Here is a 13651-nt window from a genome sequence, read left to right as displayed (position 1 = left end):
CATTAATTACTACTTGGCACCAGTACCTGAGTGAAGCTCCTAGGACAGGCCCCCACTTAATATGTGACGGTAACGCGTTGGTGTTCGGCTGTTTCAAAAGCTAGGGGTATGGCCTCGTCACATAAAGAAACAAAAAGAGAAAATCTGGAACTTCCGTCTGTGGTAAGGTAATGGGAAGACACACAAAACACAAGTAAATTTAACAATGACATTTTAATTACGTTAGAAAAGCAAAACATGAATAAAATTGGACATAAAAATTGTAACATAAAATCAATCAAAATAATAAGAATAATCACTGGCAAAATGAAAAGTTACGTTAAGACAAGTGAATAATAACAAGTGAATAATATACAAGGAGATATATGAGTGCAGGAATATTGGCTTTAAGCTGCCACCTCTCTTAGTACACGTAAGCCAGGGCTTAGTCTACCAATGAGACGTGTTAACTTGTGGAAAGCACGGGATATTCTGAGGTCTGTAGGTTGTGGTGGCCCAGACGTCAGCTAGTGTGGCGGGTGGAGGAAGCAGGTGCGACAGGCACCAGCCAATCAGCGAAGAGCAGGCGACGGACAAGTAGTTTGCTGGTTTGAGTGGCGGAGGTGGAGCAGGTGTTCCCGGTGCGAATACGTTTGCTCTCTGGGCAAACCTTGGTGTTGTACTTGTTGGATATATCTTCTATATTAGTTGTTATTGTTGTTATTAGTTGTATAGGGACGTACTTAGGAGGGAAGAGCAGGCTCAATCTCTCTTGAAGGAGATTATCATCACACATACTATTCCTAGTCCTGAGACTGGTGATTTTTATATTAAATTAGCTAGAAACGTTTAGAGATCGAGATGTAGACGACTCAGGATATATTAATCCAGTTTCCTGGAACAAAGTTGTCATTTTCGTCATCTCTTTCATGACTAACTAAAACATTTTATTCATACATAAACTGATACAAACCAACATTTATTCAAATTTATGAATGATATAGGAATTTCCCACATATCTTCATACTGATCTAGTGTCTTAACACTGACTGGCCCCTGACAGGGAGAAGAGCGTGTGATCCTGTCCAGGTGAGTCTGGTTAAACAATGACTATAAGAACTACTGAAGGGCAGACTCTATATTTATATTACTCTTTAGTAGTGTCGGATATTAGTACTCGTACTCTGATACAAGTACTCGTACTCTGATACAAGTATGTCGTGTGGCTCGTGTCCACACGACATAAGAGCCCGTCCCCCTACAATACAATATCCGTTAAACAGAACCGAGGAATAAGCAGCATGCATACGTCACGAGAGGTTGTTAACTTAGTTCTGGCTCAACGTATACGAAATACACAACATTAGTGTAGAGTTAAATCCCTCCATCAATGTTCAAGAATTTTTTCCGAGAAAGTAACTGTTAAGGGACGGCTTTCAACCTGAGTAAGTTCTCGATCATCCAGTACATAAGCGAAACATTAAAGGTTTACTCACCTACAAACTTGTGATGATTCACCATGAACAAGAAGAGCGACATTTGTCTAAGACTGTGACATTGTGCAGGTTGAGGGTGGACCAGGAGAGATGTACGAGCAGCTGCTGGGTGTGATCAGCCTGTGTGACGACACCCAGCAGGCAGGTCAGCTGTTGTGGTCAGGAGCGTCCCTGGAGCCCCTGGGATGCTGGAGCGTCTCCCCGCTGTGTCTGGCCGTCACCAGTAACCGGTGCAGGATCACCAGCCTCCTGCTGGCAGCTGGAGCACCGCTCACCACCACCTCCCACGGCCTCAACCTGCTGACACTAGCCTGGTGCTCCCCCGACGTCACTCTCCGTCTTCAGGTCACCATCACGCGGGTGAGTGTCCACCATACACCAGTTGGTATAGTGTCCACCATACACCAGTTGGTATAGTGTCCACCATACACCAGTTGGCATAGTGTCCACCATACACCAGTTGGTATACTGTCCACCGTACACCAGTTGGAATAGTGTCCACCATACACCAGTTGCTATAGTGTCCACCATACACCAGTTGGTATAGTGTCCACCATACACCAGTTGGTATAGTGTCCACCATACACCAGTTGGTATAGTGTCCACCATACACCAGTTGCTATAGTGTCCACCATACACCAGTTGGTAGTGTCCACCATACACCAGTTGGTATAGGGACCACCATACACCAGTTGGTATAGTGACCACTATACACCAGTTGGTATAGTGTCCACAATACACCAGTTGGTATAGTGTCCACCATACACCAGTTGGTATAGTGTCCTCCATACACCAAGTGGTATAGTGACACCATACACCAGGTGGTATAGTGACCACCAAACACAAGTTGGTATAGTGTCCACCATACACAGTTGGTATAGTGTTCACCATACACCAGTTGGTATAGTGTCCACCATACACAGTTGGTATAGTGTCCACCATACACAGTTGGTATAGTGTCCACCATACACCAGTTGGTATAGTGTCCACCATACACCAGTTGGTATAGTGTCCACCAAACACAGTTGGTATAGTGACCACCACACACCAGTTGGTATAGTGTCCACCATACACCAGTTGGTATAGTGTCCACCATACACCAGTTGGTATAGTGTCCACAATATACCAGGTGGTATAGTGACCACCATACACCAGTTGCTATAGTGTCTACAATACACCAGGTAGTATAGTGACCACCATACACCAGTTGGTATAGTGTCCACTATACACCAGTTGGTATAGTGATCACCATACACTAGTTGGTATAATGACCACCATACACCAGTTGGTATAGTGTCCACCATACACCAGTTGGTATAATGACCACAATACACCAGTTGCTATAGTGTACACCATACACCAGTTGGTATAGTGTCCACCATACACCAGTTGGTATAGTGTCCACCATACACCAGTTGGTATAGTGACCACCATACACCAGTTGGTATAGTGACCACCATACACCAGTTGGTATAGTGACCACCATACACCAGTTGGTATAGTGGCCACCATACACCAGTTGGTATAGTGACCACCATACACCAGTTGGTATAGTGTCCCCCATACACCAGTTGCTATAGTGTCCACCATACACCAGTTGCTATAGTGTCCACCATACACCAGTTGCTATAGTGTCCATCATAAACCAGTTGCTATAGTGTCCACCATACACCAGTTGCTATAGTGTCTACCATACACCAGGTAGTATAGTGACCATCATACACCAGTTGGTATAGTGACCACCATACACCAGGTGGTATAGTGACCACCATACACCAGTTGGTATAGTGTCCACCATACACCAGTTGGTATAGTGATCACCATACACTAGTTGGTATAATGACCACCATACACCAGTTGGTATAGTGTCCACCATACACCAGTTGGTATAGTGACCACCATACACCAGTTGGTATAGTGTCCACCATACACCAGTTGGTATAGTGACCACCATACACCAGTTGCTATAGTGTCCACCATACACCAGTTGGTATAGTGTCCACCATACACCAGTTGGTATAGTGACCACCATACACCAGTTGGTATAGTGACAACCATACACCAGTTGGTATAGTAACCACCATACACCAGTTGGTATAGTGACCACCATACACCAGTTGGTATAGCGTCCACCATACACCAGTTGCTATAGTGTACACCATACACCAGTTGGTATAGTGACCACCATACACCAGTTGGTATAGTGTCCACCATACACCAGTTGGTATAGTGACCACCATACACCAGTTGGTACAGTGTCCACCATACACCAGTTGCTATAGTGTCCACCATACATGAGTTGGTATAGTGTCCACCATACACCAGTTGGTATAGTGTCCACAATACACCAGTTGGTATAGTGTCCATCATAAACCAGTTGGTATAGTGATCACCATACACCAGTTGGTATAGTGTCCACCATACATTAGTTGATATAGTGTCCACCATACACCAGTTGGCATAGTGACCACCATACACCAGTTGGTATAGTGTCCACCATACACCAGTTGGTATAGTGTCCATCATAAACCAGTTGGTATAGTGATCACCATACACCAGTTGGTATAGTGTCCACCATACATTAGTTGATATAGTGTCCACCATACACCAGTTGGTATAGTAACCACGATACACCAGTTGGTATAGTGTCCACCATACACCAGTTGGTATAGTATCCATCATACACCTGATGGTATAGTGTCCACCATACACCTGATGGTATAGTGTCCACCATACACCAGTTGGTATAGTGTCTACCATACACCAGTTGGTATAGTGTCCACCGTACACCAGTTGGTATAGTGACCACCAAACACCAGTTGGTATAGTGTCCACCATACACCAGTTGGTATAGTGACCACCATACACCAGTTGGTATAGTGTCCATCATAAACCAGTTGGTGTAGTGATCACCATACACCAGGTGGTATAGTGTCCACCATACACCAGATGGTATAGTGTCCACCATACACCAGTTGGTATAGTGTCCACCATACACCAGTTGGTATAGTGACCACCATACACCAGTTGGTATAGTGTCCACCATACACCAGTTGGTATAGTGACCACCATACACCAGTTGGTATAGTGTCCACCATACACCAGTTGCTATAGTGTCCACCATACACCAGGTGGTATAGTGTCCACCATACACCAGTTGGTAGAGTGTCCACCATACACCAGTTGCTATAGTGTCCACCATACATGAGTTGGTATAGTGTCCACCATACACCAGTTGGTATAGTGTCCACAATACACCAGTTGGTATAGTGTCCACCATACACCAGTTGCTATAGTGTCCACCATACACCAGTTGGTATAGTGTCCATCATAAACCAGTTGGTATAGTGATCACCATACACCAGTTGGTATAGTGTCCACCATACATTAGTTGATATAGTGTCCACTATACACCAGTTGGCATAGTGACCACCATACACCAGTTGGTATAGTGTCCACCATACACCAATTGGTATAGTGTCCATCATAAACCAGTTGGTATAGTGATCACCATACACCAGTTGGTATAGTGTCCACCATACATTAGTTGATATAGTGTCCACCATACACCAGTTGGTATAGTGACCACCATACACCAGTTGGTATAGTGTCCACCATACACCAGTTGGTATAGTATCCATCATACACCTGATGGTATAGTGTCCACAATACACCAGATGGTATAGTGTCCACCATACACCAGTTGGTATAGTGTCTACCATACACCAGTTGGTATAGTGTCCACCGTACACCAGTTGGTATAGTGACCACCATACACCAGTTGGTATAGTGTCCACCATACACCAGTTGGTATAGTGACCACCATACACCAGTTGGTATAGTGTCCACCATACACCAGGTGGTATAGTGTCCACCATACACCAGTTGGTATAGTATCCATCATACACCTGATGGTATAGTGTCCACCATACACCAGATGGTATAGTGTCCACCATACACCAGTTGGTATAGTGACCACCATACACTAGTTTGTATAGTGTCCACCATACACCAGTTGGTAAAGTGACCACCATACACCAGTTGGTATAGTGTCCACCATACACCAGTTGGTATAGTGTCCACCATACACCAGTTGGTATAGTGTCCACCATACACCAGTTGATATAGTGTCCACCATATACCTGTTGGTACAGTGTCCACGATACACTAGTTGGTATAGTGTCCACCATACACCAGTTGGTATAGTGTCCACCATACACCAGTTGGTAGAGTGTCCACAATATACCAGGTGGTATAGTGACCACCATACAAGTAGTGTAAAAGGAGACAAATGGGGGAAAAAAATTTCAGAAACAGTTGGGCACTTCCATGCCAACTCAACCCTGGCGGGCGGACTCGACCAACAGCTTATTTTAGGTGGTTAGGTTAGGGCACAGTCAGCGCGCACCTGGCTGGCTGGCGGGGTGGGATGGTCCGTTCCCCCCAGGGGTACCCAGGGCCCACCACCCAGGGTGTACCTGAGGAACTGGTGCCCTATCCTAACCTGTTTTCTTGCACGATTTGTCGCTTTGCTTTAAGATGAGTCTAGGGCCTCAAGAACAGGGTCCCTACTTATGAGAGGTACCGAGGATGAATGTTCAATAGTTGGAAACCAAAAAATACACTGGTGAAAAGCGTATAAACGTTTTTGGAGTATTTTAATGGCATGAGCAAAATTCACGATTTGGCCCGGGGGGTGTTACGAGAGTACTACGGTATCAATTTGGGGGCACTTACTTTTGAATGGATCAGAGGGTGAATGTTCAATAGATTCAAACCAAGAAACACAGTTGAAAGCGAATATAGAAGTTTTTGTGGTACTTTAATGAGGCTATGACTGAATAGTATAGGGAGCCCATGGGCACAGCTCCATTTTCTGTAATGTTCAGAGGTGAGCGGTGAGAACGGGGCGCGATTTTTTTTGACCAATCAGGAGCCGAGTAGAAAAATTCTCTTTCTGTCTCGGGGTCATGGGCCAATCAGGTGAAATTTTCCTTATTTGTCGCAGGGGTGTCACGTGACATGACGTCAGCAATAGGGACCCCCTGCCTATGATTACCCCAGTGGGGTCAAGCATAGAAGGGGGGTCAAGATTCCTTACAAAGACCAAGTTGGATATATAGGTGTAGTAAGCCTTATCTTGAATTTGCATGATACTGTGGGGTACATTGACATGAAGGGCGAGTCATAGAACAGGATCTGCATGTGAGATGGGTCATATTAGGGTTTTAAAGAAGTTAAGATAGCTTTAAAGAGTCCTGTGTGTGCTTGAATGTGGGTTAAATGTTCAGTCAATAATTCTCGTGTTTTGAATCTGAATGAGGGGTCCTAGTTTGCGTTCTAGTCGTAAAATGAGTTCCTTAGTATATTTGCTATGGAAAATGAGCTTTCAGTACTCTATATAATTTGAAATGAGGTCAAGAAAGACATGTTTATGTGCGAGAAGAGTCAGGTTGGAAACTGTTTATTCCAGTCATCCCCCCTTGGCTTTGTTCCGTTTTCTGTAGCTAAAGTAAAGATTCCATTTTCTGTGGCATTCAGTTGATTACTGGTGAAAAAGGCATACTTGCATTTGTATGGTTCTAACCTGTTTATAGATTTTTATAGATATATTTTTCGGGCCTCAAATTAGATTTTAATATGAAAAATAGCATCAAATGTATGTCTATCTTTTGTAATAAACGTTACAAGCATTAACAATACCTGTGATATTTCATAGAATGCGAAAAGAAGTTTAAATAGTGGGGCCTCAGCCATATTGTGTTGGGTTTGACACTTCAAACATTAATTTGACATTCGTAAATATACTATAAAGGAAAGTAGTTGAGTGGTTTAAGCAATTTAATATGTACTGGGAATCTGTTCGTATTCTGTATTAAATTGCATTTTTTAACATAATAGTTTGCAGCTATTGTGGTGGGGGGCCCAATAACTTCATGTAACGCATCGACTGGCACTATCTGTTGCTATGAAATGCTTTTTGAAATCATGTGTTAAAAATTTAAAAGTCGACTTCATCAGTTGCCATTTATGTCAGTGCCGTGATATATCAAGCGCAAAGGTTTTTCAGAAAATGTTACACCTCCACCTTTCAAAAAGTGAAAAGATGAATTCATTTTTGGCATTACTGTCATTACTTTGGAAGTTTTTTTTAATGATAGCACATGCTTAAACAAACTCGCTCGCAAAAACAAACTCATTTTTTTTTTTAACTTACACAAATAAACCCAGGGCTTTCACATTCGCGCAAAATACTTGAATTGAAATTGAAATAAGTTTATTGAGGTAAAATACACACAAAGGGATGAGGTAGCTCAAGCTATTCTCACCCCGTTCAGTACAACGTGTTAGTACATACATAGACACACATCACAAACAATAAACCTGTTACCAAACATTCTGAGAGATAAACATGTACATTTCCTCCTTCACAAGTAGTATGGTATCAGACGTACACACAAATACTTTTATGACCTAGTTATACTGTATAGACAATTTGCAAGAGACATGCAGATAATTCAACAAAATATTACAGTCTTTGTGCAAAATTCTTATATCTCTCAAGAATATCATCAACCTTTCCTTTGTGACACATCCAGGCTATTTGCTCAGGAACAGTCCTTATCTCAGTGTTTCAATATACATTAATCAACGGACAATCAAGAACATAATGGGCAAGGGTGTGAGACCTTAACATACCATATAGTTTACACTTCGTGTCATTATCATGAACACCTATCCCATATTCCCAGTAATATTTGTACCCAAGCCTGAGCCGCATGTACACAGAGTCACTCCAAGCATTTCTCCTTTTACCATAAGTGAAATGGGTGTTTTGACTCACATACATGTAGTGTTGCATGGTTAGACTTCTCTCATACATTATCCCTCTCCTCTCCACTCCTGCCTGTGCCTGAATATTTCTGATTTTGCTTCTTATTTGTCTCATTGTGAATTCACATTCAATGTCAACTTGTGATTTTGATGTGGCACGTTTGGCCAAGTCATCCGCCACCTCGTTGAGCACTATTCCAACATGAGATGGAATCCACATGAATTTCACACTATGACCTTTCAGCTGTATCTCAGTTATTCTTCTCTTACAATCCTCAACTATAGACAATGTAAGAGAAGAATAACTGAGATACAGCTGAAAGGTCATAGTGTGAAATATACTTAGTCCCCCTTAAACTTAAAACAGTTGTACAATCTTACCTAAACACATTGCTAAACTCTTATAGACAAACAAAAACTCAATTTTTAACTTACACAAATAAACACGGGCTTTGCACATTCACACAAAAAAAATGCTTAGTCCTCCCCTAGACTTGAACACTCACAATCTTACGGTGCTTTAATTGCCAAAGCCTTCCAAACCTGCACTGGGTAGTTAGTCATACATAGAATCAGGAAGAGCCCACCCCAGTCGCTCACGCGGGCAATAGGCATGTTTTTTGCCCAACTGTATTTATTTAAAATAATACGTCAGATAGAAAGAGTTTCGCATTGCTATTATATTTACCTTTTAAAGCCTCTCTATAAAAATGATATGCCACTGTGTATTATGATTGTTTTATAATAAATATTGCATAAATACTTACACGATTTCATAAACAAAAAATTATTTTAATGAGCCATGTTAGGAAGGCATCACCATTACGATAAATACAAACTTTTAAACTAACTAAAAAGATATATCTCATAGAGGAAGATTTGTTCTTCAAGATATATGTTATTGTTTAAATGTTTCATTCTGTATCAAAAGGTTGCCAATGTTTTTTTTAAAGGTTTTCCGAGGGAGTAAATCTTGCTTCCTTTCTTTCTCCCACGTGTGTCCTCATTTGGACCGGATGCAGAGTAACCTTCGTGCAAGTCCTGACTCAGTTCACCAACATTTTAATCTCTAAACATTTGAGTGCCAAGAACAACTCTCGTGCAGGCCCGCGTTCAGTCACCGACGTTCAAGCTTTTTTTTCTATAGTAAATGTCTCTAAAATGAAGCCGTATCTCGCCCTGACCAACTGTTTTTGGCTCAATTGTAACCCATCCAGCAGCAGTCTGCTGGATAGAAGGGCAGTGGGCCTGATAAAAAAAAAAAAAATAAACATAAATTGTTAGACTAGCTCTTTACATATGCTAGTTGTTTAATTTATTAACTGCTACTAATGCGATGATGATGCAAGAGGAGCCAGTATACATCTATGGATCAACCAATAAAAGCAGCAGACTTCTAGATGTTACTACTGCTCGGCTTAGCCCCCCCCCCCCCCCCCCCCGTAGCAAGATGGGAATAGGGGGGGCTGCATTAATAAAATGAATTAAAACTAACATTCAATTATATATTCTCAAGCTTATGCAAAAAAAACTTTACAATCACATTTGCAAACTTGCACAAATTAATTTTGGCAATTTCGTTTACCCATTATTTGTTTGTTTTTCTTGCTTGAGCCAAAAATAAATTGTTGGGTTCATTACCAGAGTCCATTTCCCACCGTGGTAACCCTTCCCACTACCCGCCCCACATGATGGGATTCATAATAAATGAACTAAACTAGCATTCATTTATATTCTCAACAAACTTATGCAAACCCCATACAATTACATTAGCAAGCTAACACAAATTCATTGAGCAAGTTTAACTATTCGCATACTTTGCGTCATTATATAATGGAATACGAAAAAGAAATTCGCAGAATTCAGAGATAACACCATCAATAGAGTCCAAGAAATACGCATGTACTTCACTCATAATGATGCGCTGCCAGGAATCTTAACAAAGTAACCAAAATATTTGCTTACTGTATGTATGTGAAGGATGCACATGACTCTCCGGTTAGGCGGTTGTGGAGTGAGACCAGCAACTGCAGACTTCCCATAGTCATAAAAATGCTTTGCATAGAGACCGTTGCAAGCCTCTTGTTGAATCACTTAGGGTGCATATATGTGTGTGTGTGTGTGTATGTAGCAGTGACAATCGTGTAACGAGCTTTCAAGAGATTGTCACTTACATTGCTAAACAATATGTAGTGTTCAGTTTCCAAACCAATTATGCGGCTCTCGAACCCTTTTCCCCCGCTACATGCGGGAGATCCCTTTTATTTTCAGCTAAAATATGCATTATATTCAGGGGGTTCGCCGTGTCAGAGCACAACCAAAAGCCCAATATACTCCCCTAAACTTTCCCTATCCCATGCATGTTAAAACTTAATTTAAATGTAACTAATCATATAAGAACCAAAAGCTAATTTTCACTGTCCCTCCCCCTCCCCCACCCACTCAACCCCCATCCCACCCCAGGAATAGGCCTGATTTGTTTAAGCCAAAGCCCAATTCACCCGAGTTTTCTCTATTTCATCTAAAAATAACGTTCATTTCCAATGCTCATTATCCAGCCACCACATATTCCCCATTCCCAAGACCATTTTCATAATGTTAGTGCTGTGGCCATCTACCTAATTTCATCCCAATTAATGACAATTCCCCATTAAATATTGACAAAAATATGCCAAATCATATCACAGCCAAAGCCCATTTCACCCAAGTTTCACCTATCCCATACAAATTTAATGTGCATTTTCAATATCCAATATCCAGTTGCCCCATGTCACGCCCTATTCCCAAGACTACCAATTTAATCCAATTTCCACCTAATTTGATCCAATTTATTCTAATTTAATCCAATTCCCGCCAAATTTACCCGAGTTTACCATTTCATAGCACAACCAAAGCCCCAATTTGACCAAGTTTCACCTATCCCAATTAAATTTAATGTGCATCTTCAATATCAGGTCGCCCCCAATGTCACAGCCTATTCCCAAAGACCATTTCATAGTAATAGTGCAGTGTTCATCCAGCCATTTCCATGTCCCAGATGTGTTTATATATCATCAAACCTACCAAAAAGCAGACCTAACCCAATACGGCTAAGGCCAAATTTAACCAAATTTTCCCCAATTTAAGATAATTTCCACCTAATTTGCCACAATTTTATCCAATTTCCACCAAATTTTATCATAGTTCACCTTATCATAGCACAGCCAAAGCCCCAGTTTGTCCAAGTTTCACCCATTCCATATACTTTTATGTGTATTTCCAGTATCCAATATCCAGTGGTCGATGTCATACTCCATTCCCAGAGACCATTTCATAGGGATAGTGTAGGGTCCGACGAGCCATTTCCAATATACAGATGCGTTTATATACATCAATCCTACCTAAAAACCAGACCCAACCCTAACATGGCTAAGATCAAATTTAGCCAAATGTATCACAATTTAAGACAATTTCTACCTAATTTGCCCCAATTTATCCAAATTTAAGACATTTTCTACCAAATTTGCCCGATTTTACGTATTATAGCAAGGTCAATGCCCAATTTTTCCCCCAAGTTTCGCCTATTCCATACACTGCAAATTTAAGGCGCATTTTCAATATGCAGTCCAATATTCTCTACTGTTTTTTTTTATTTGTTAGTTATGGATCTTTGTTAAATATTGTATTTTATATTCTTAGAAAAGTATTTGTTTGGATATTAACCCAACTACCCTGTACCCTAACCAGCGTGGATCTTTGCCGAATATTCCTGTCATTGTTGTTTATGGACTCAACAACCCTGAAGCTAACCTGCCTTGACCTGACGTTAATTGTTGCACCTTCTTTTTGGGGGAAAGTGATGTTTTTGCATCAACCCAACCGCCCTTGCCCATACCTCTGATACCAAAATCTTGGTTCCATATATGGTATCTTATTCTTGGGACACAGCCAATCCATCCCAACCTAACCTCTATTAACTATGGGTTTAATGGCCATTTTTCTCTACATCAGTTCAAACACAACCCAACCTCATATAAATGGATTTGAACTCCATTTGTACACATGTTCTTAGGAAACATGATAAGATTCGCCATATCTCTATCATTAAATAATCAAATTTTCCTTAACCTAGCCTATAATCCCCACCCCCCCCCCCCCCTTGGGTTATATTAAGCTAATGTGAAAATATATTCCTACTTTAATTCTTTAATATCCATAATTTGCCAGAATTTCGAGGGGGGTATATTTAAATACCGCATTATTTAGTGAAATTTGTCCAATAGTTTGGACGTTGGGGAACTGAGTCAGGACTTGCACTAAGGTTACTCTGCATCCGGTCCAAATGAGGACACACGTGGGAGAAAGAGAGGAAGCAAGATTTACTCCCTCGGAAAACCTTTAAAAAAATTTGTGGCCAGAGTTTTGAAAACATTGGCAACCTTTTGATATAGAATGAAACTCTTAAATAATAACATTTATCATGAAGAACAAATCTTCCTCTATGAGATATATCTTTTTAGTTAGTTTAATAGTTTGTATTTTTGTAATGATGATGCCTTCCTAACATGGCTCATTAAAATAATTTTTTGTTTATGAAATCGTGTAAGTATTTATGCAATATTTATTATAAAACAATCATAATACGCAGTAGCATATCATTTTTATAGAGAGGCTTTAAAAGGTAAATATAATAGCAATGCGAAACTCTTTCTATCTGACGTATTATTTTAAATAAATACAGTTGGGCGAAAAACATGTCTATTGCCCGCGTGAGCGACTGGGGTGGGCTCTTCCTGATTCTATGTATGACTAACGACCCAGTGCAGGTTTGGAAGGCTTTGGCAATTAAAGCACCGTAAGATTGTGAGTGTTCAAGTCTAGGGGAGGACTAAGCATTTTTTTTGTGTGAATGTGCAAAGCCCGTGTTTATTTGTGTAAGTTAAAAATTGAGTTTTTGTTTGTCTATAAGAGTTTAGCAATGTGTTTAAGTAAGATTGTGCAACTGTTTTAAGTTTAAGGGGGACTAAGTATATTTCACACTATGACCTTTCAGCTGTATCTCAGTTATTCTTCTCTTAAAATGTCTATAGTTGAGGATTGTAAGAGAAGAATAACTGAGATACAGCTGAAAGGTCATAGTGTGAAATTCATGTGGATTCCATCTCATATTGGAATAGTGCTCAACGAGGTGGCGGATGACTTGGCCAAACGTGCCACATCAAAATCACAAGTTGACATTGAATGTGAATTCACAATGAGACAAATGAGAAGCAAAATCAGAAATATTCAGGCACAGGCAGGAGTGGAGAGGAGAGGGATAATGTATGAGAGAAGTCTAACCATGCAACACTACATGTATGTGA

General features: G+C 40.8%; 1 protein-coding gene across 2 annotated transcripts in view; it reads left to right on the top strand.

Annotated features, from left to right (window-relative positions):
• The window catches only part of LOC123750377 (serine/threonine-protein phosphatase 6 regulatory ankyrin repeat subunit C-like), a 441679-nt gene that overhangs the window by 333528 nt on the left and 94500 nt on the right, over positions 1–13651 (top strand). For both annotated transcript variants that reach the window (XM_069302535.1, XM_069302533.1), the window contains exon 4: positions 1545–1835. In XM_069302535.1, coding sequence (XP_069158636.1) covers positions 1545–1835 — 291 coding nt within the window. The remainder of the gene's footprint in view (positions 1–1544; positions 1836–13651) is intronic.

The sequence above is a fragment of the Procambarus clarkii genome, chromosome 5, assembly GCF_040958095.1.
Source record: "Procambarus clarkii isolate CNS0578487 chromosome 5, FALCON_Pclarkii_2.0, whole genome shotgun sequence".
In the NCBI taxonomy this organism is placed as follows: Eukaryota; Metazoa; Arthropoda; class Malacostraca; order Decapoda; family Cambaridae; genus Procambarus; species Procambarus clarkii.
The sequence above is the reverse complement of the archived record's forward strand: the minus strand, read 5'-3'. Positions and strand labels throughout refer to the sequence as shown.